General features: G+C 33.4%; 1 protein-coding gene across 4 annotated transcripts in view; it reads left to right on the top strand.

Moving 5' to 3' along the window:
* The window catches only part of LOC129943330 (uncharacterized), a 371,384-nt gene that overhangs the window by 338,925 nt on the left and 10,435 nt on the right, over window positions 1–22,024 (top strand). For all 4 annotated transcript variants that reach the window (XM_056052677.1, XM_056052678.1, XM_056052679.1 and 1 more), the window contains 2 exons: window positions 13,449–13,513; window positions 14,494–14,716. In XM_056052677.1, the coding sequence (XP_055908652.1) occupies window positions 13,449–13,513; window positions 14,494–14,716 (288 nt within the window). The remainder of the gene's footprint in view (window positions 1–13,448; window positions 13,514–14,493; window positions 14,717–22,024) is intronic.

The raw sequence follows: 22,024 nt of genomic DNA, 5'->3' as shown, positions 1-22,024 counted from the left end.
ATATACACTAATGACCTTAGAGTGTTTAAACTATTATGCCATAACACCTTTGACTTATAAGGGATTTTAATTTTTTTTAAGTTAATGTCGAATGCGAGAACTTGAATAGTAAACTGTTACATACTTTTGAATGAACCAAGGAATTCTTCGAATTTTGTTTTGAGTTATTTTTTCAAAAAATAATATTGTCATTGACGCTAATATGTTGCATCATGTAAAGAAGAGTCCTTATTTCTTAATTATCTAGATACTTCAAAAGGATCTCTCATCAATTCGTATTAAATTAGTCAAAATTAAAGTCCTTACACCCATATTCCAGGTTTAGAAGAAGGATCCACATCCAGTCGAAGTCAGAATTGCAAACAATAATAATAATAATTCTACGTTATACCAAACCATACTAATTGTTTTGTTATGGTCCTCTCTGACTTTGGTTTTGTTTACTGTGAAGCTTAGTTACTTTAGCAAACCACCATAAGGAAAACAACTGCATACAGTTCAGTTATGACAAGGATACTACTTTGAGTTTGAGTTGGTGTTGGAGTTTGGGTTGTCTGCATCGGTGTTTTTTTTGTTGTTCTACTATTTTCTCAATGAAACTTCTCCATTTCCATCAGGACATTGGAAGCAATCCTATTTGTGGCCAAAGTGCATTTGATATGTTAAGTGTGCTTTTGTTTTGGCTTACTGCATTGACTTTGCGGGTTCATTTGCGTTTTCCTACATTCGTAAATGTACGGGTTTCATGGTTTCTGTTTCTTGTGTTGGTTTAAATGGATTGTTTTGAGTAGAGGTAAAGGATTTATATTAGCTAAAAGGACTTTATATGGGAGTTGTAATTAGAGGTGCTTATTGTATTCAATTAGAATGGAAAGCTATTTTTTCTAATTGATGTATATATTCGTACTTATATTAGTAGAGCCTGTGCACGTCTGCAAAGGAAAAAATAATTTTTAGAGTTTTCGAAGCTTTGTACATTTTGAAAGGAGTCACTTATTTAAATTTTTTATTCAAAAAAATGCTGAAAATTTAATATTAAAGAATAAATAAATTATATAATAAAGTCTTTGATTCAAAGGCAAAACTGACAAACTAATAGAACATTTCAAATTCGGAACTACAAAGGTGAAATTGATGATGAGGGAAAAACTGTTTTAACATAATGACCTTCCACCACGTTTTTATAATCCAAAGTGTCTTTTCATTATGTAAGGTATAACAAAATATACTCAGATACGATGTATTTGTATCCTTCTATAATTTTTTTAATTTAACGAATTAGTTTTAAATCTGATTTCATTAAAAGTGTACTTTATTAGTTAGTGGGGATGCCCTTGGTAGCAGCAAGAAATGATGTACTATTGTCAATTTTAAACAAATGTCTTAAAGTTTCACCTGCTAAAGATTAAATATGTATTAATCAACGTATTACAACGTTCCGTTCCTCAAACAATTTTATGGTAATACTCGAACCCATCAGTTTTTGAGCTGAATTCCTGATGGACTGTGAAAAAGAGAGATTTTTTTCAGCCACACATCAATAATGTGAAATGCTTAACATTCTTACCTATTTCGTTATACTCGTACTGTGTTTAAACATTATATCTTCAGCGCTTATTAATTATAAAAAAGACACTAGTACTATAAACAATAATGTACCTTCTCAAGATATTTAAGTCGAAAATCAATGTATAGTTATTTTAAGTAGAAGATTCGATTGATCGAAATTTACGGAGTCTCAAAAATTTTATTTCTCGAAGCATTATAATATTCTGGAGGAGATATTGTTTTCTATTCGTAAAATATTTGAGTTAGTAAATAAATTTGTTAAGATTTTTTGATTTATTAAAAAAAGTTAGTTTAAATCTTGTAATGAAGTATCACATTTAATTTAAGTCAATGTCTTAACATCATCAATTTTTAAATTTATTTCATTATTATTGTGATCGTTTCAATTTCTCAAATTGCAAATTTTAACATTTCTCGACTCTTCAATGTCCATAGAATCTAAATCAAAGATTTTTAGAGAGATGTTTGTAAGGGCGGGTGTACGTTCATTCGTACGTTTGGGAAATCATTATCCTTATTTTTTACTATTCAATTTCGACTAGAAGATCTTGCAAAAAATAAGAGATATTGGTGAAAATTTTAAACAACCTGCTATTAAGGCCTTAGCGCGATACTAGTTAACAATTCATTATATACATAGTAATCTACTAACTTTTCACTAATTTTAAACACTTTTTATTGTTTTCCTAACAAGTATCATGCTAAAACCATTTTATTAAAAAAAAACATGAACACATCTAAATAATGACAGATTGTCGAGCAAACAAAACAAACGTAGCTCAATATTTTTGCAAATGTCAAAGTGAATTTGTATTTTCTTTTTTCATTAATTTTGTTTTCATAACTCAACGTGGTTTATTTTAAGTTTAAGTTCGTTGCAACTTTTTTGGATATTAACACCGAATAATATTAAAAACTTATTCTACCAGGTAAAAGAATTATTGTTTGACTGAATCCTCAAACATTTCAAAATCTTCTTCCTCCGACATTTTAAATTAATTTACTTTTTATGATATCTATAAATAAATTTCATTTCACAATTTATCAATTTTAAAACACTTTGTCACATTTGAGAAAAATGACATATTTCATACAGATTTAGTACGATACTAAAAAGATAAAGTAGACATTTGGTGATTTTAACTTTAGTAAAATGTTAAGAAAATAGTACGATACTAAACTCGTTTAAAATTACCAAAATCCTTTTTTTAACCTAGTATCATACTAAAAATGATTTAACATCGTACTAAATCGTCTAAAATTTTTCGCCATTCGTTTCAAACTAATAACTTTTCTTATAAAAAAAAAACATTCAGTTAATTTTTTAAAAATCAAATTGTTAGATTTTTCATAAAAATTTAAATTTATTAAAAAAGCGCCTGTGATGCGACCCCCTCCGATAACTTTACTTTCCGTCTGTAGATTTTTCCGGCTTAAAGGTTTGTAGGTTTTCGTGTTTTGTTAAAAAGTGGCAAGGTGAATTGTTCTTAAAAGTTTAATAACTACAAACAGTATTTTTCATGTAATGAAATAGTTTTATTTCAAAATCTATTTTTGCTAACGATATTTTAAGTAATTTTTACCAACTTTAGTTACATTTCTTAAAAGCTTTTACTCTTATATAAACAAATACAAATTAGATGAATGAAATTAATTTGAAGTCAACATTGTATATTAATTTTTTACGAAAAAACGGACTGTTAAATTTTTATACAAAATTACTGAATATCGAAAACAATATACATATATTAGTTTGTAGTTAATATTTTTAATTTTTGAAAAGATATTTGCGTAGAAAATCAAAATTATTTTATCATATGCAAAATATTGTTTCCAACTTTTAGTTATTTTCTTAGAAGAATTTAATTAACTACTTTTTTTTACAAAACACGAAAACCTACAAAAAAAAAAAAAAAACTGAAAACACCCAAGTATTTATTATGAGAACAAAGACTTAACTGTTATCAGTAAAAAGAAAGATATTGACTTCAAATTTTGTATTTCTGAAAAAAGTTGCTATTGATATTTGATTGAACTTTTAGACAAATTGACAGACGGGAACGGATGGGAAGTTATCAGTTATCAGCGTGTCGAATTGAAAATTTTGACATTTCCGACGTTTCAAGGTCTTTAGGTCCTTTTTTTAGAGAGATACAGTGGTCGACAAGAATTTAGCACACTTGTTAAAGAAAATAAAAACCGTTTTATTTTCAATTTGCTTTCTTATTATGATATTAGTGTTTTTTATTTACATTACATATACATAACACTATGTTTTCATAGTACTCCATCAAATATGTTTAACATCTATAAGCAGAAAAAAGTATGGAATATAGGAACATCAATTTATCGCCTGGACACGATTTAGCACATTCAATATGCATATTGACATGATTATCGTTAATTTTTAAAGAAATGCTGGTTCAAGAAAATTATAATAAGAAGAAAATTAATAAAACGCGTGTTCTTTGTTAGGTTATCAAATAATTTCTACTTTTTATTAAAATTTGTGAGTTTGATAGATGATTGAAAAAATTATTTCGTATGCAAGTGTTTTTTTCACTCTTTCTAATGAGTTTTATTTTGTTGCTATTTTCAAATCGAACACAATAGTTTCTTGATAAAATTTTACTTAGCGTTATCAATTCTAAGTTTTTCTTAGTATTTGATAGGAAACCTTTTATTTTGCAGTACAGAAGCAATTCTTCTTGGCAAACTTTCAACCAAAGCCTCACACGATGTGACTTTGGAATTGCATAATAAGCATTTTGAATCTCCTGCCACAATTGTGTTAGATTGGTTGTTTTTTTTTGCTTAATGTGATGTTCAACATCATTCCACAAATTATCGATCGGGCTAAGATCGGGTGATTGTGCTGGCCACGGCAAACGTCGATTTTATTCACCTCTAAGGCACACTTCACTAACTTTGAAGTCACACTTCACTTTGAATTCACACTTCACTAACTTTGAAGTGTGTATGTGTTTAGGGCAGTTGTCGTGCATGAAGCGCCATAATAACGGCAAATTTTCTTCTGCGTAAGGTATCATATGATCCATTTTGGTGTCAATTTTTACGATGGGGAAACGCCACGCAGTGCCATGAAAAAGCAGCCCAGACCATAACGTTGCCTCCACCGTGTTTCACTGTCTTAATGGTGAACCTTGGACCATATTGCCTGTTTTTTGGATGCCATTCATATTTTTCCCATCCGATCCGAACCGGCAGAATTTGGATTCGTCGCTCCAAAATACGTTTTTCCAAAAACTAATTGGTGTGTGTAGATGAGCTTTGGCAAAATGTAACCTAGGTTTTAGTTTTTTTTTTGATACAAGCGGTTTTCTCTGAGCAACGCACCTTCGTAAATTGTTTTCATTTAATCGGCGAATTATGGTTCTTGAGGAAGCATTTACTCCATAGTTCGTTGAAAGTTCGCTTCAAATGGCATTAGAGGTCTTAAACGGATCCTTGGTCGATAACCTATAAAAAATTCTATCTTCATTTGTAGTTGTCTTTCTGGCCCTGGAGCATTATAACAACTTAGAAATATCTGTTACCGTTCGCCCTTTTGACTTCTTTTTCAAGATCAGACTTCTTTTTTTCTTTAAGCACCATTTTCCTTTTGCCATGAGTAATTAATTTTTTTAAATTTTTTAAATATAGATCATTAAAGGAATATTTAATTACATCAAACATTATTATTTTCTTTTTAAAAATACACTTAAATTAAAAATTGATTGCAAAACGGGCTAAATTTGTGCAAATCACAAACAATCTTTATTTTTCGCAAAATGGTATTCTAACGAAAAGCTCGAATTCACATTTTGATAAATCCGAAACTATATTAGTCTGCAGTTTTTGATAAAATGATTACAAATAAAAAGTGCAAAAATTCAAATATTTCGGAACAAATCGTTATTTCAATTTTCTTGATTCTTACGGGCTCGAAAGAAATTCGACTATTAATCGATGAACTTCAGGAACTAATGCTTCAATTTTGTAGAAGTACGTTTCTTGGCCAATTTGTGTAAACTATTATTTCCAATAGAACCGAAGGCTTTCTGCAAGATTTTCAAATTCTTGGCAGCAGACATTTTATTCCGCGCGTAAAATTTATTTGAAATACGACTCCTTTGTCAACGCCAATTTTTACAAAACGTCAAAAAACTCATGCGATGTACGTACATACAAGGACATTTTGAGTCCTTTTATTGCGAGAAATTATCAATTATTGGTAGAAGCAGTTGAGCAATTTTTCACCTTTTCTTAATGCTTTAACAATCAAGTGGCGTTGGTATTTCCAGGAGAATACGTTTCTGTAGAACCAAGTGTCGCCTCCATTTCTTATAAAGGTTGGCCTCCATGTTAGTCCCGTGAGTTTTGATGGTAAAACTTTGATTTGTAGTCTTATCTATAGTCTATAATTCGTTTGAAACACTGTATTGCTCTTTCGGTATAAAACTTACTTCTCAAAAGTAAAATAGTTAAATTTGAAATGCCCTTTCTTTCAATTAAATAAGACAAAAACATTTTTTGGCAGAATGTAGATTAAAAACAATTGGACTGTCTTATTTGATAAAGTCTATGTTTTGTAATATGAGAGTGACCGACTGAAACTTTATGGTCGTAGCACAGTTCAAACTTAATGAAGAATATATCTGTGGCAGTAAAATAAAATAATCAAATGTAGAAGGCCAAAATGACTTTAAATTTCCCCAAAATACTTCTCAGTTTAAAACTATGACATCAATAGAATTTCCACAACAAAATCTACAAAGAGACAAAATCCCGCTCTAATGTTCATTCCTCAGAATTTTCAAATATCCATGATCCTTGAGAGGAGCTTAACATCAATTGTAATGATTGTCATGTCTTCCTCAAGTTAATGATTCACATCAACCTCCACAATTAATTACTAGCCCCACAGCAAAATCAATCAGTCTGAAATCGTCTCGCCCCAACTCAACCCACTCATTATAATTATAGCTCTATCATTCACTTTATACAGAACTGTCTTGTAAGAATCACAAGACTGAAATCAAGGTTTTGCTTAGAAAAAAAGAAAACACAACACATAACGAAAAGGGTTTAACCACCATCAAAGTAACTTCTTGTTTAACACAAATTATGTTTCAAAGACGTCCATCGAAATCGATGTAATTTATATCGAATTCAATAATAAAATTCACCCCATCAATACAATGTCTTCCTAAAGACCTACCTACTTAACCCACCTATAAACTTCATAATGATTTATTACCCTTTAAAAATAAAAAAAAAATAAAAACAAACTTAAAGACCGAAGACTGGAATATAATTGAAAGCAATTTACCACAAAACATATTTAAGGGTAATAAGTAAGCAGTTACCTTTTTCTTCCTTCCATAAATAAATTCTGAGAGAGAGTAAGATATGACAACTTGACATGATGTGGCTTCATTTATCTTTCAATTATTGACAACAACGCCAAACTGGTTGGGAACAACCATAAAACTCGTAAGCACGCCAAAAAGACTACAAAAACTCCTTCAACGACGACGAACGATGAGGACGAAAAGGACGAAAAAGGCGACAAGGACGACGACGATGTTGACAGATGAGTTTGACGTACCAGAGCGTTAAATAACCAAATAACTCAAATAAAATCCCATTAAATCACACTTGGGATGTGTGGGAAGAGGGTGTTCAATTGGTGCGGTTCGGTGTGGTGTGATGGTGGTGTATATGATGGGGATGGGGTATTGTGTGATGCCGTACGATGCGGTGGAGTGTGGGAGTTTTGGTTTATCGACAAAACAAGGTTAAAAGAACAAGTCCTATCCCATATACCGATACCATTACGGGCTGCCTCTATCCAGCCATCAAGCTTGCAGGTGCTCCATAAAAGACCTCACTTTCCGTGATAAATGATTGCTCATTGCTTTATTTATTATTGCACACCATTACTCTGGACACACATCCCCAACTTTCTACCTCCTCCAGAGTCATCGGTTAAGCCGAACACGAGGAACTCCACAGCCCTCATCCCATAGTCCCCGAAGAACGAAGAGATCAGGTAAGCTGGTCACTCTGATGGTGTATAATAGTCATGTGGAGGAAGGTCCTTTGGTGAGGCGGACTCAAGCTCACACAGAATGATGTATGGCAACAACATTGATGCTTGTTTCTGGGGACATGGCACATGGACTGCACTACGCTGAGGATGGCGACATTCAACGACAGGGACGAAGTCCATGTCCTAGGTTTTGGTTGTTCGTAATGTGGATGGAGAGATGGAGAGAAAAGAGCTTTTTAGAGATTGAATGAATGATGTATATAAATTATCAAACATTATATTAAATTATCCCGTGTTGTGTCGTGTAGTTTGTTAGGAATATAGTGAGTGAGTGTAGTTCTTGTATTTCGATGATGAATATGATGATGATGATGAGGACGACGACGACTTTACTCGAACATACAACACAATGACCTCCCAGCGGGATATTTTATTTGAAAAGAGTCCATTTTCCACTTAAAGTCAGAGGTGGAGGACATGCAGGACGATTCTGTGTGTCTCTCTCTGCCATTTAATTGAGGAACAAAAGAGACAGTGAACTTTTTTAATAGAATGTACTTGAATGCATTTAGAAAGGGTTTATCTTGATCTGCAAGATGCAGTGATTACATAGCTGTAGATATAAGGTCCTCGGGCTCTTTTTAACTCCATAAACTTAAGGCCCAAGGAAATGCAGAAGTTATAATATGTGTACTTGTTTATAAACTAAAAATGAAATATAACAAAAATAATGAATTAAGTTCCATGGTAAAATGTTAAAATAAAACCCTAAAAACGTGGGTACTTAGGCTTTTATAAATATTTGATACGTTTTTGTGGGACTCAAGGTACATAGATTAATTAGAATTATCGTATTTGTACCTTTGAAAATTTTTGGTATGACTGAAATTCAGGCCAAGTTTGATAACTCTCCCCTGTTCGATACTTCAGATGTGTAATAACTTAAATATGTTGATTACAGTTATTAGGCCCCATTTCTTCATATTCGCCTTAACCTGGCTGTATTACCCAGTCTATGTAGTTAGGCCAGGTAGAACACCTAACAGCGTAGGTCTAACAAAACACTATAGTACCTCTTTATTTCTTTACAGCACTCTTTCTAATTTCGCAACTTGAAATATTTTTTGTTTGCCCTCGCACCTTATTAATTGTTATAGCAAAACTTAAATTGATGTGGAATTAAAGCTTTTTGAATTGGAATGGTAAGTCTGAAGGAATTATTGGGATTCAAGGAATAATAACATTTTCACTGTATCCAAATCTGCCGGTACAAAGTGCTTGTTCGAAAATATCTCCAGCTCGTCCTGTCACCTTTTCTTGATGCTATTAGGTATCACCCTTTTGATTGAAAAATCGATCGCCATGTATGTTATTTTGTAAATCAGTGTAAACGCTTGCAATAAGTTCAGAATTACTCTGTACTAAACTACAAAAATCTTCAATTAGTGTGACATAGCCCTCGTCATCGGTTTTTAAACACCCATCTCCTAGTTTTAAAAGGAAATTAGGTAGAGAGCTAGTCTGTCCTCAACTCATCAAATAAAAGATGAAACGCCTAATGATAGACAACAATGATAGGTCCAATAGCAGGAAACACTTAAAAATATGCTACTTATAAGTGTTCTTTAAAATAGTGCTTCGAATATCTTCTCATCAGTGTTAACGGTGGATCTGCTCTAATTAACTGAATTAAAGATATTTTACCTCACAAAAAATAACTTAAAACACTCTCCAACCTTATGACCGCCACTACACAAAAAATCTAGTTAAAATATTGCTTTGGTGCGAAGGGAAGGACGGACAAACAAACAAGCAAACAAACTGACTTTCTCATTTATAATATTTGTATAGAAGCATAGATATAGATTTTTTCTAACGAGTTTATAATTTTGATGTAGTACCATTAGAAACATGTCTGTTGGTGTTGTATTTCATTCGCTGCTAAATGAATAGCAAATTGTAAACGTACATTTTAGACCGATATTGTCGAAAAAAGCCACAAACTTAATATATGTATACCGTTGTGGTGGCATATTGTTAACACGGCCAATTTGATTTGATCAAAAAAAATTAGTACTTATTTCAAATACAAATAGACAGCAGAAAATACCGGATTGTATATATGATAAAGATTCCGCCAAACAACTTTTTTTTTTAAACAGGGCGCAAATCATCGAGTGTCCTCGGCTGTGTGGCACTTAGCACCGTCCTGTTGAAACAAAAACTGAAGCACCATAAAACAAAACTGAAAAAATAAAAGTTGTAACTCCTCGCCTTTTGACATTGCAGTACCAGAAAACACGCAATTCAAACTAGTATTCGGTACATAATTAACAGAACTATATCTTTTTCCTTACATACATCTATAAATCGAATTTGACCTAAAGGGTAAAATTTGTAAACATGATTAATCCTCATAAATTAAATTAGGTGGCGCAACAAACCGTTGAGAACCAGGGCCTAAGATCTATTTTAACTTCAATTCAATTTTATTAACTTCCCATAGGAAGTGGGTCCGATTTGTCAAATTGAAAATTATGACATTTCTCGACGTTTCAAGGTCCCTAGAGCCGAAATAAAAGATTTTTAGAAAGATGTCTGTGGGTGAGTGTGTACGTACGTTCGTACGTAAAAATTGAACATCGATTCAAATATCTTTTCAAAAACTTAAAATTGAGGCTTCAAACTTATTTTATCTTATAAGAAATATTTTTTTCAACAATCAGTAAAATTTTGAACAAAAAAATAATAGACAGTTTTTTTTACAAAAAAAATAAAACTCTAAAAAAACAATATTAAAACTTGTTAAAAATTTACTTTCAACTCAAATAGCTTTTCAAAAATTAAAAATATTGGCTTCAAACTTATTTTATTTCACAGAAAATATTGTTTTTGATATTCAGTAATTTTTATATAAAAATCCAACAGTCCGTTTTTTCATAAAACATAAAATCTACAAAAACTAATACGCGAATTTGGTAAAAATTGATACGAATACATATAGAAAAACTTCCAAGCAAGACAAATTGACAAACGGGATGGGAAGTTATCAGTGTGGGTCGCATCCCAGCCTCTTTTTTATTTTTGTATTAATTAGAAAATTTAAAAAACCAATAACAAATTCCTTTTTTATTTTTTCTTAAAAACTACTTAAAATAAGTTCCTTAATATAAAACTTAAAACTAACTTAAACTACCTATTCTACCTATAAACTACAACAACCACAGCAGCAAATCTAACGTTTTTTGTTTTTATATTTTATTGTCTTTTTTGTGTGTTTTTTAAATTTTTTTTTTATATATCAAGTTTTTTTTTGTTTTTAATTTTTTTTATTTTTTTGTACCTATTCTACTTAAAACTAAGCCCTAAAACCCATCCCGACTACCCAATATCAAGTGCCGATTGAAGCCACCAAAACTGGTTCTCCTGCTTCACCCTATCAGTTCGGTCCCGTTCGGACACAGCCCTACTAAACCGAAGCCATGACGTAACTATTGTACAAGAAACGCCTATCCACGGTTCGTCGTCTGGCGTGGTAGATTAACGGAATTGCCAATCTATCCTGTATCAGACCGCATCTATCTAAAAAGAGGAATGCCTCTGGTAGAATGAAGCCGCTCAAGCGTGCACTTTCAGAATACTCGTCGTTCGGAACGCCCTGAAAATTAAATTGTTGGTCGGAGACATAGCTCTTGCAATGTGACCTCGAACGAGTTTTGGAAAAGTAATGCACATAAGAAGATTCGGCTGTTCGATATAAGCCGATACAGCGTCGTAAACACTGCCGCTCGAATACCCGAAACTTCTCCATCTGGGAAGGGGCAACTTTACTGATGCTCGGAAGAAGACTTATCGACCGAAGATTTGACGGGTTAGAGTTGTCCTTTCCTTTTTTCGGGAGAGGATGAACCACAGCGGTCTTCATATGCATTTTTCAGTCCATTATTGAAGAGTGTGGTGGAAAAGTCAATTGACTCCATCGGTTAATATTTTAGTACAACGTTAGATATATCATCGACACCTGCTGACTTTATATTTTTTATTAAATTGAAGATGAGCTGAAGCTCAACCTTTGTCACTAACAAGGGACTTGGTCCCGTTTGCTCGGCGATAATGGCATTTGCCAAGGAGTCCTTATTGAACCGCATGAACCCGAGGTCCAACACACTAACCATCATGCCACCGGTACTACCAATATTTATAAGAAATAAATATTTTCAAGAAATGGCTCTAAAATTTGCAAAAATTGATTTTATACCAAAAATCTCGTTGACAAAAATAGATTCTGAAATAAAACCATTTCACCATATTTAAAATTACTGCTAGTAATTTTTAGTAATTTTTGTAATGAAAATTCAGCTGAAAACTTTTTTAACAAAACACGAAAACCTACAAAAAGAACATAAATATTGACTTCAAATTATTAATCTCTCAGAAAATATTGTTATAAACATTTTGTTAAAGTTTTAAACAAGACAAATAGACAGACCAGTTCGAAGTTATCTGTGTGCGTCAAATCTCAGCCTCATGACGATGTGGATTTAACAAGATGGGACAGCAAGCCACACAACGCGAAACATTAATATTTTATTTCTTTAGAAATTTAAAGTAAAAAATTACCTTAAAAGAATCGCATCGTGTAAGTCCTAGTTCAAACTAAAGGGTAATTTTTCAGCTATTATCTTTTTGGCAACACTTTTTCAAACAGCTGACGCACGTCTCGTGTTTTGTTTCACTGTCTTAAGTTTGGTTTATAAGTTAACCATGGATCGTTGTTGTACAACGCTTACAAATTATTGAATTTTATTACAAAAATGCGTGATCTGTTAAGAAAGTTAATCGAGCGCTTCTCAATGAGTACGTAAATAAGCAGAATTGGCGATTTTGGTGTCAATATCAACCAGAAGCATTGCAAGAGCTACCAATACATCTAGAAAAAGTCTCAGATTGGTGCGGTTTATTAGATGGTGGCATCATTGGACCATACTTTGACAAAGATGATGGAAATCGTAACGTTACTGTGAATGGTGTGCGCTACCGTGAGATGATATCCAACTTTTTTTTTAACCAAAATGCAAGAACTTGACTTGCATGACATATGGTTTCAACAAGACGGTGCCACGTGCCACACAGCACACGCAATAATCGACTTATTGAGAAGCTTGTTTGGTGAACATATTATTCACGTTCTTGACAAGTCAATTTACCGCCTAGATCCTGCGATTTAAAGCCTTTAGACTATTTTGTGGGGCTATGTTGAATTTCATGCCTAAACAGACAAGTCCGCTTCAATTGACGCATTGAAAAACAACATTGAAGCATTTATCCGTAAGATACCGGCCGAAATGTTGTAAAAAGTTTGCCAAAATTGGACTAAGCGGATGGACTATGCATTTAATAAAATAGATATACAAACCCTACTACGGGTTGTTGCATTAAATGTCCTTTCCATTGTTTGTGCTTCCCTTTCTGCCGTCCTCTCTAGTATTATTACATGTGTCGGATGAGCTCTTTTTCTTATTCAGTAAGGAGGATGTCTCTACTTCATGTATTTACATATGAACAGTGCGAACTTGAATAAAGATGTAATGATAATGTAGTTCAATTTTGAAGCCCTGAAACGATATTCATGTCTTAGCTTAATGCATCAATTTATTTATTTATTACATAAATCTACAAATATTATTCATCTTAGATTTAAAAAAAATGTGCTTCTTAAAACCTAGAAGATAAACCTACAGATTAAAGCTTTCTCAATAAAAATAAATGACAATCAAATTGTATGAAAACATTTATAGAAATTAATAAAATTTTATCTTTACAGGAAATTGTGTTGCACAGCGGCCACATCAATCCGACCAGTTGATTCGGGAAGGAACAAGTAAAAGGGTAAGTTTCAGTTTTGTTATTATTACGTAAAACAGGAGCCACTTTATTTCACAATGTTCACAGAAAAATGAGTTAATATTTAAAATAAACAATTCAAACCAAAATGATTTTTAAACGAAAAAATGTGAAGTGACAATTTTTAAAACATTAAGCTGCAATTTAAAAACGAAATATCTAAAGCTAATACAAAGGACGATAAAAACCACAACAATGACCTAAAGTTTTTAATATGACATGCAACTTTACAAACTGCAAACTTCCATTTAAAGCAATTTAAAACAAACACTGCGACTCTGCGAAGATTAATTTCCCCAATCATCATGCATCATATCCTTGAAATAGCTACACGACGAACAGAACATGAACACCGACCAAATATAGCGAACAGTGAATACTGTGAACAGTGAACAGAGAACACGTGTAATTGGCCAGAAGGACACAAAACTTCAACCAGAAATTCCTTTATCAAGCTCTCATTTACTGTCATCCTACCGAGCGAGCGAGGTAATCTTTTTGCTCCAGTTGATGTTCGGTTGTCATTTTGTCGTTGTCGGTTTGTTCGCCTTCAAAAACAAGGATATAGATACAATTTTTACTCGTTTTCGTTTACTTTCTCCTCGGTATTCTTTAGTTTTAATCGATTGTCTCCAGTCTCTGCCCCAAACCCATAAAAAGTTACTCTCTCATGTCATCCTAGATCCTGCCAGGTCAGGTGTATTGTGTATAGCTATACCACCACTTTCAATTTTCCTCTCAAAAATGTGTCCTTCTTATATGTTCTGTATCGGCTTCAGAGCATCCATAGTGTTATAGAATATAGGATAATCATGAAGCATCACCCCTTCCAGGACAAGGGTTGATGCAATGGCAATCGCTTGACGTCGTCGTCGTCGACAGAGTCTATGTACCGAACTATGAACTAACATCACAGAGATGGAATGGAATGTATCTAAGTATCCTTTTGTTCTTTTACTTTGCAGATCTATTCGTTGGACGACGCCGAATGCAGTGAATTGTGCACCTGTGGTGAATCACTAACGTTAACGTGCCATGCACTCTGTGTGCCATTCGCTCCATGTAGGACAGCGCTTGCATTTTACAGCCATGCTTCGCCAGCTTATCAGGCCTTTCGAGGCAGATGCCTTTGCTATTCGGGGCGTTTTATTTGTATGAAGCCGCCGCTGGGGGAGTACACGTTACCTGGTAAGTTACATATCTCCCATATACTATACTTTTTGATAGTCTTTTCGAAATAATGAACACAAAAAAAAAACATCTCAAAAAGAATACCGTTATTCGTGTGGAAAGAATGAAATGAAAAAATCCTGTTTATCTTCAAGGACGATGAAATGAGTATCTAGTAAAATATAAAAATGAAACAAAAATTAGGATAACAAAGGTTTACTTTGTTATAACATGTGTGATGAAGTTTGAGGTGGAAAAAAGGATGTGCAGAGTGGATAAGGACCATGGAAACCGGCTCCACTGCAGAGCTATTAAATGCAAGTCATCCTGGTCCTGGTGGTAGTATACAAGATCCCCTATATGAGTTACCTACATATATATATGTTTCCATTGGTAAACAGGAATCAACTGAAATGTGGTAGATAAAAAGAATCTGTTAGACTTAAATCAAACAAAATGGCAAAATAAGGATGCACCTATAAAAGAACCAAAAGATATCACACGAGATGAGTCGCCATTAAACCATAAAAACCATGTGTCACACTGCATTTTTTTTTAACGTCTCGCCATATCTTAAAGGATTTACTGGTTGTAGAGAAAAAGTGATTTAGTTTAGGAAACTACAATCGTTGGGGACGTTGAAAAATAAGATGATGTTACAATGAAAAGTCAGATAAACTGTTAAATTGAAATGTTTATTGTCAAAATTGAAAAATATTTTTATAATTTGCATTACTACTAAAGGGTGGTTAAATTTTAAGGGCCGATGTTGATTTTGAATAAAACACAAATTATTTAGGAAATCATTATTATATTACCTTATTATGATAAAAATAGTATGGTTCAATTATGAATTAAAAAACAATATAGACCAAATAGCCCCCTTGGCAAACTTGGCGGCACACTTCCATGGTTGTCCAAATGTTCTATGATGCTGAGGCATAATTAAAGTTATATGGCGTTATCGTGCTGAATTATTTTAACCTTTAGTTCTTTAGCTTGTCAGTGTACAATCGACTGTCAATTAACATCGCTACCAGGTGAGATAATAGGGTCAGTGAATTTGCCAAGCCAAAGAGCCATTGTTTCGTAAGGCATGGGCAAAGTGACACCGTCCTGTTGAAACCACATATTGTTCAAATCCATATCTTTCAATTCGAGACATCGCCAAACAGTCACCCTTTGTGGGTGCCTTGTTTTTTTCGACAATAACTTTTGGAGAACTAAAAAAGTTAATATTGACTATTTTGGTAGTCAATATGACTATTTGGTAGTCAATTTTCAGCCGATAACCACGATAGTCAATAGAATAATTTTCGGTTGTCAATTTTGGGATCCGAAATTTGTTTACAATTGGGTAGTCAACATGACAACTTTGGTTGAAAGAATTTGAAACTACGGTTGTCCTATTGACTAATGTGGTATTCAATACGACAACTGCGGCAGTCAATAGGACAACAGCGGTAGTCAACATGACAACTTTGGTTGAAAGAATTTGAAACTACGGTTGTCCTATTGACTAATGTGGTATTCAATACGACAACTGCGGCAGTCAATAGGACAACAGCGGTAGTCAATATGACAATTTTTGTTAAAAACCGAATGCTAATATGACAACAAAATTGTCATATTGACTGCCGAAGTTGTTCTATTGACTACCAAAAATTGACAATCGAAAATTGTTCTATTGACTATTAGGTAGTCAATTTTTAAAAATAAGGTTGTTATATTGACTATTTTGGTAGTCAATTCGACAATTTGGCCAAATTTCAGGTTGACTATCGACGATTCTTAATATGAACACTTTTTTTTTCTGTGTACTTATTGAGGAATTAAGTGAGGTGAAAATGTGCCTCGTTACTGAAGATGATTTTCTTCGAAAATTGAAATGTCATATAGGCTTTACACCTTGCACCTTGTAAGCGTGTAAATGCAAATTTTTATGCATTATGTTCGTTAACGGCGAGAGTGAGTAGATCACGACAAAGAGTTGAATTGGACAGCTTTACAGACAAACTATCGCGAACATTAACAATATTTCTGCAGATCGAACTGTACGAGCATGCACTGGTGTTTTCACATCTCCCGATTGTTCCTACTATACGCACATTTGAACGATTAAATTGACCGAAAGAATTACGAAGTACACGATATTCATTTTGTTTTGAAAGCCCATTTTCATAATAAGCCTGAATAACTTAAACTCGTTGCTGAATAACTTAAACTCGTTGGTCAAGTTTGTTTTTTTTTTCAATTTTTCATATTGAATTAGTCTAAAATTGAGAAAATTCAAATGAAACGCAGAAAAAACTTGACGTTTAGATGTAGTTCACACTCAAAATTGGCCTTTAAAATTTAACCACCTTTTAGTTAAGTAACTAATACCCAATGGGTATTTTTTGACTTTTAAAAAACTGTGCTTCACCCAGCTACGTTATAATGTATCAATCAAAAATAACAACGCAACAGTGTTCGACAAAATTTTGTTGTTTGGCCTAAAATAATATTTACACTTCGTGTCACATGGATAGGGACATGCTTTTTTCGTTATTTATTTGCCGATATTTCTTAACCCCTTAGGTTTTTTTGGAAAAACCCAAATAACGAATGAATGAGGTTTATGTATTAAGTTTATATATTTAGCAAAAAAAGGATGTTTTCAAAGAAGGTCATAAAAAGTAACTGTTTTTTGTGTCACATGGATAGAGACAAAATCTAAATTTACCTATAGCGTGTTTTAAATCAGATAAAAGGATACTCTTATTGTTATTGAGCTTAGTACGAGTACTGTTTTGTTTAAGAAGTTTGGGTAGAGGTAAAGGTCTAACCAAGGGTAAAATAGCGCAAATTTGACCTTACCAGTATCTGGGGGAAACCATCCGTTTTAGAACAAGCAAAATTAGAATAAGTTCCAATGTCGCATACAACTACTTCAAGGACCCAGAGAGGTATTGAAAAAGCCACAAAGTTAGAGTCAAGAAAGCCACATCATTTCATCATTTCAAAAAAGCGGGCAATAGTGAGATCCGCTTCAAATTCAAGGCTTTCCATTAGTAAACTCAAGGGAGCAGCTGGGGTAAATTCTAGTTATTGTGATCAATATAGTTCTTGACACAAGTCTGAACAGACCTACTGCACCGATCGGCCATTTTATATCATCATCATCTGTCATCTCTTTTAGAATCTCTGTTTAATTTTAATTTAATTCTTAATAGTTGCGCGGTTATTAAGAAGGAACAAAATTAAGTAAAATCACCAAAGAATGCAGCATGCAAGAGCAAAAGCCTTATTTTTGCAACAAATCACATCAAATTGTCATACCTTCGTCTTTTCCGATGAAAAAAATAATTTCGGCGGACTTGATTGATATAGCTGCTATTTACATAAAAGAAAGAAAGAAATTTGTTTTGAAAAACGGCACAGCAAAGGTGGTGGTGTAATGGAATGGGGAGCAATAACCTATAACGGGACAGTGGGGTTGGATTTTCAAAGCTTTAAAATGGTGGCAATCTCTTACAAATCGATTCTAGAACTAGCTTTTGCACAGTTTTGTGAGTTATTTGGTGAACAACGATGGACTCTCCAACAAGACAATGCACCAAAACATAACGCACGGAAAACAAAAGCCTGGAATTAGGCTATTATAATAGGTTCACATTTTGGCCATGGAAAACGCGAGGGGATGGTTTTCAAGAAAAATCTACGAAAGAGGACGGAAGTACCAAAAAACCCAAGATATTATTGAAGCCAAATAGCGGTCCTGGGCACAAATTTCACCCAATTATCTGACAGTACTCTATCAATATAAACACAACATGTTACTTGAAGTAATTCAGAAATCAGGAGGCAACATACACTACTAATCCATTTTTATTTTAATCCATTCGATAAAACCAGTATTTACCTAAACTATAAGCTTTTTTGTTGTTTTTTTTACTTTAAACGGTCTTACAGATAAATTTAGATATTGACCCTATTCATGTGACAAAAAAACAGGTACTTTTTATGATCTTCTATGGAAAACCAATAATAAAATTTGTATTTATCAACTTAATCAAAAAAATGTTGCTTCCAATATAAATTTAATACATTAGATATTTGGGTTTATCCAAAAAACCTAAGGGTTTAAAAAATATCGTACCCGTGGCATGATGGTTAGAGCAATGGACTGTCATGCCAGAGGTCTTGGGTTCGATCCCTGCCTATGTCAACTAAAGTTATTTAAAGTTATTTTCGCGGGTACTGCCGTTTGCGAGGAATTTGGCAAATTCTTCAAGAGTAATTATTGTCATGAAAAGTGGTTTCTCAAATTTACCGTTTGGATTAGGCTTAAAACTGTAGGTCTCTTAAATCCCTGACAACAGTACCTGCACACAGGAATGGTTGAAAGCTGTCAGTCACTAGGCCCTAGTTCTCAAACGGACTGTTGTGCCACCCAATTTTTCTTTTTTTTTTAAAGAAATATCGGCAAATAAAAAATGAAAAAAAATAGTACCCGTGGCATGATGGTTAGTGCGTCGGACTGTCATGCGAGAGGTCTTGGTTTCGATCCCTTCCTCTTGCGAGGAATTGACAAATTCTCCAATAGTAATTCTTGTACTGAAAAAGTGCTTTCTCAAATTTGCCGTTCCGACTCGGCTTAAAAATGTAGGTCTCCTCCATCCCTGACAACAGTACTCGCACACAGGAATGGTTGAGAGTTGTCAGTAACTAGGCCCTAGTTCTCAACGGACTGTTGCGCCACCCAAGTTAAATTAGTAAAAAAATGAAAAAAGCTTGTTCCTATCCATGTGACACGAAGTGTACTATTTATAATTCAGCTTTTTCAGGAGTTTTTCCATATTTATTCTTAGGTTTCTTAGGCTACGTGTGCTAGTTTTGAAAGAAATCGAGTTATAGAGGGAGGAGAAAAGGAAAGTCCTGGATGAAAGATTTGTCAGTACGTTCATGCAATGGTTTCACAGGTGAATCCGGTCACAGTAAGGCGGTAAGACCAAACCTCGCTGAGCTCATACAAATGTCATGTAAAGCGATCGGGTTACGTAAGGGTTAGTTTAGAACATTTTTAGCAAAAAAATATGAAGTTGACATTTGAGTTCACGGTCACATTAAATCTGTATAATTCGTTAATATGACGATTTTGAAACTGTCGGAAATAAGCAATCCGCCCAATAGCCCTCATTAGTGTTTTATTGACTGACCCGATCTGGCTCAAATTTTGTATGACCTCTTGGTAATAATATAGTCCAGTCATTGAAAGACAAAAATTTCCTTTAACAGTTTTGAAACTTTGCACTCTTATTAGTGGATCCGACGTGATCTCTAGCGGCAGTTAAGAGAAACATTGAGTTTCAGTTTTTATCTTCGATTTTGTCCAAAGAAGAGTAACCATCAAACACTACAGTAAAACTTTGCCGAATAATTTTTTTGAAGGTACTTCATGTAGGAATGGCAAATTGTTGAAATATCGGAATCTCGAGGCCACAATACTTTGTGTAGCAAGACGCCACCATCCAAAATAATGTTAAAGGAAATCATTTTTTTTGTGGATGCTTTAAATATGTCTTATAGCTCTGACTTCTTTGTTTTTTGCATCACATTTTCATCAAAGAATGATAATGGAAGTTAGCCAACTCATACTCCATATAAGTCTTTTAGTTGCAAAGTTTGTGGCTGGATAACGCTTGTAGTAAATATATTTCTAGTCTTAGTAATATAGACGTGGTCCGGCGAGTATCCTTGTAAACCTTGACCCAAAAGCGAGTAGCTCTTTAGGGCGTCTATATCACTATAATTCTATCAAAAATTGGTTTGACTCCAGCGAATTGCTAAATTAAGTAAATCACAATCTTTGAATGTAGAATAAGAAGTGAGTCTTTTAATTTCAATCTGCTCTTTTTATACAAAATTTGTCAATAAAATAATGCCTTTATTGGTATTCAACAATACTTCGATATTCAATAAGAATTCCCATAAAATGTAGCATCAGCATAATAGCCATGCACTTCAAGTGTTTTGGGCTAGCTTGCTTATGATGCATATTTTACTACCATAAGTCAGCGACCCTTAATTATGTTTGTTTTTCTTCATTAACTGAAATTGTTGTTGTATATTTGGTTTCATATTATATACCTTGTGCACTGAAGGTGCCAGTTGAACTATATGAGCATTTATTTATAGCTATATGCACAATGCACTGAGTGTGCCAACGGAAATATGAGTGTTGTATTGTTTGTGCTTTGCTATAGCTGATCACGAAATGTAATGCGATGGGAATATTGATATTAAACATTGAAGCAGGTTGAATGTTCTATTAATTGTTTTGAGGTTTGAGGCAATTAATTAAGTGATCGCTGGTGCGATCCTTTCACATAGTCTTCATCGAACTGCTTACTTATACTTATTTTCTGGAATATCATCAAAAGATCACAGTTTTACCTCGAATTTTTACAGAATTTTACATATAAGACAAAGAGGTTACTGTATTTTATTGCGACAGTTTTACTTTTGAAACTCGTAGGCCCACTATATGGCTCATTACCTGCTTGCCTAGAGAATAAGCATTGTAGCATAGTTGTCAAGCCACACATTCTCTTCAGTCCACTCAGCGTTAATAAATTCTTTATGCAATATAAATATATCAAACAACCGAATCCATAAGGCTCCGAAAAAATTCATCAAACATTTTTTAATAAAATTTAATGAGCTTTAATTTTTGAAACAAAATTTTTTAATACAACAAAAAGTTTTTGAGATAAACTTGAAAAACTGAAACAAAATCCATGTTTCTCTTTACTGTCGCTAGAGCTTGGATTCTTGGGGACTTGTTTTTGGGTCATCACCAGGCATCCCTTAGTAAGTGTGCTAAGTTTCAAAAACTGTTAGATTATTTTTTGGGGTGGTCGGTGGAAACATTTGTTCACTGGACCAAATAGGGAGAAGATTTTTAAAAACAATTTGCGAAAAACTTTTGGAAAATTCGAATTTTTGTTTGTGTATTTTGTAATAAAGTAAGATGTAAAGATAGATAAAATTAAAATTCTCTAATGTTGGCGCGGGGCAGCGATCAAGCTGATAGATTGCATTATACTTTGCTTAAGGCTATGCGTAATTAGTCAGGTGTCCTTATTTGGTTTTTAGATAAGCTAATACCTTCTATGAGAAGAATTATCCTTGGAGGACATACACCTTATGCAATAATTAATCCAAATTATCCAGTTAATCAAGCGCAAGAATAACTTATAGAAGACAATTAATAGAGACTTGCCAATACTGCACACGTTCCCACTGCGCAACCACCACCATCGACAAAATTTTATTACGAAA

The sequence above is a fragment of the Eupeodes corollae genome, chromosome 1 (assembly GCF_945859685.1).
Source record: "Eupeodes corollae chromosome 1, idEupCoro1.1, whole genome shotgun sequence".
NCBI lineage: Eukaryota > Metazoa > Arthropoda > Insecta > Diptera > Syrphidae > Eupeodes > Eupeodes corollae.
This window is presented reverse-complemented; position numbering and strand designations above follow the sequence as displayed.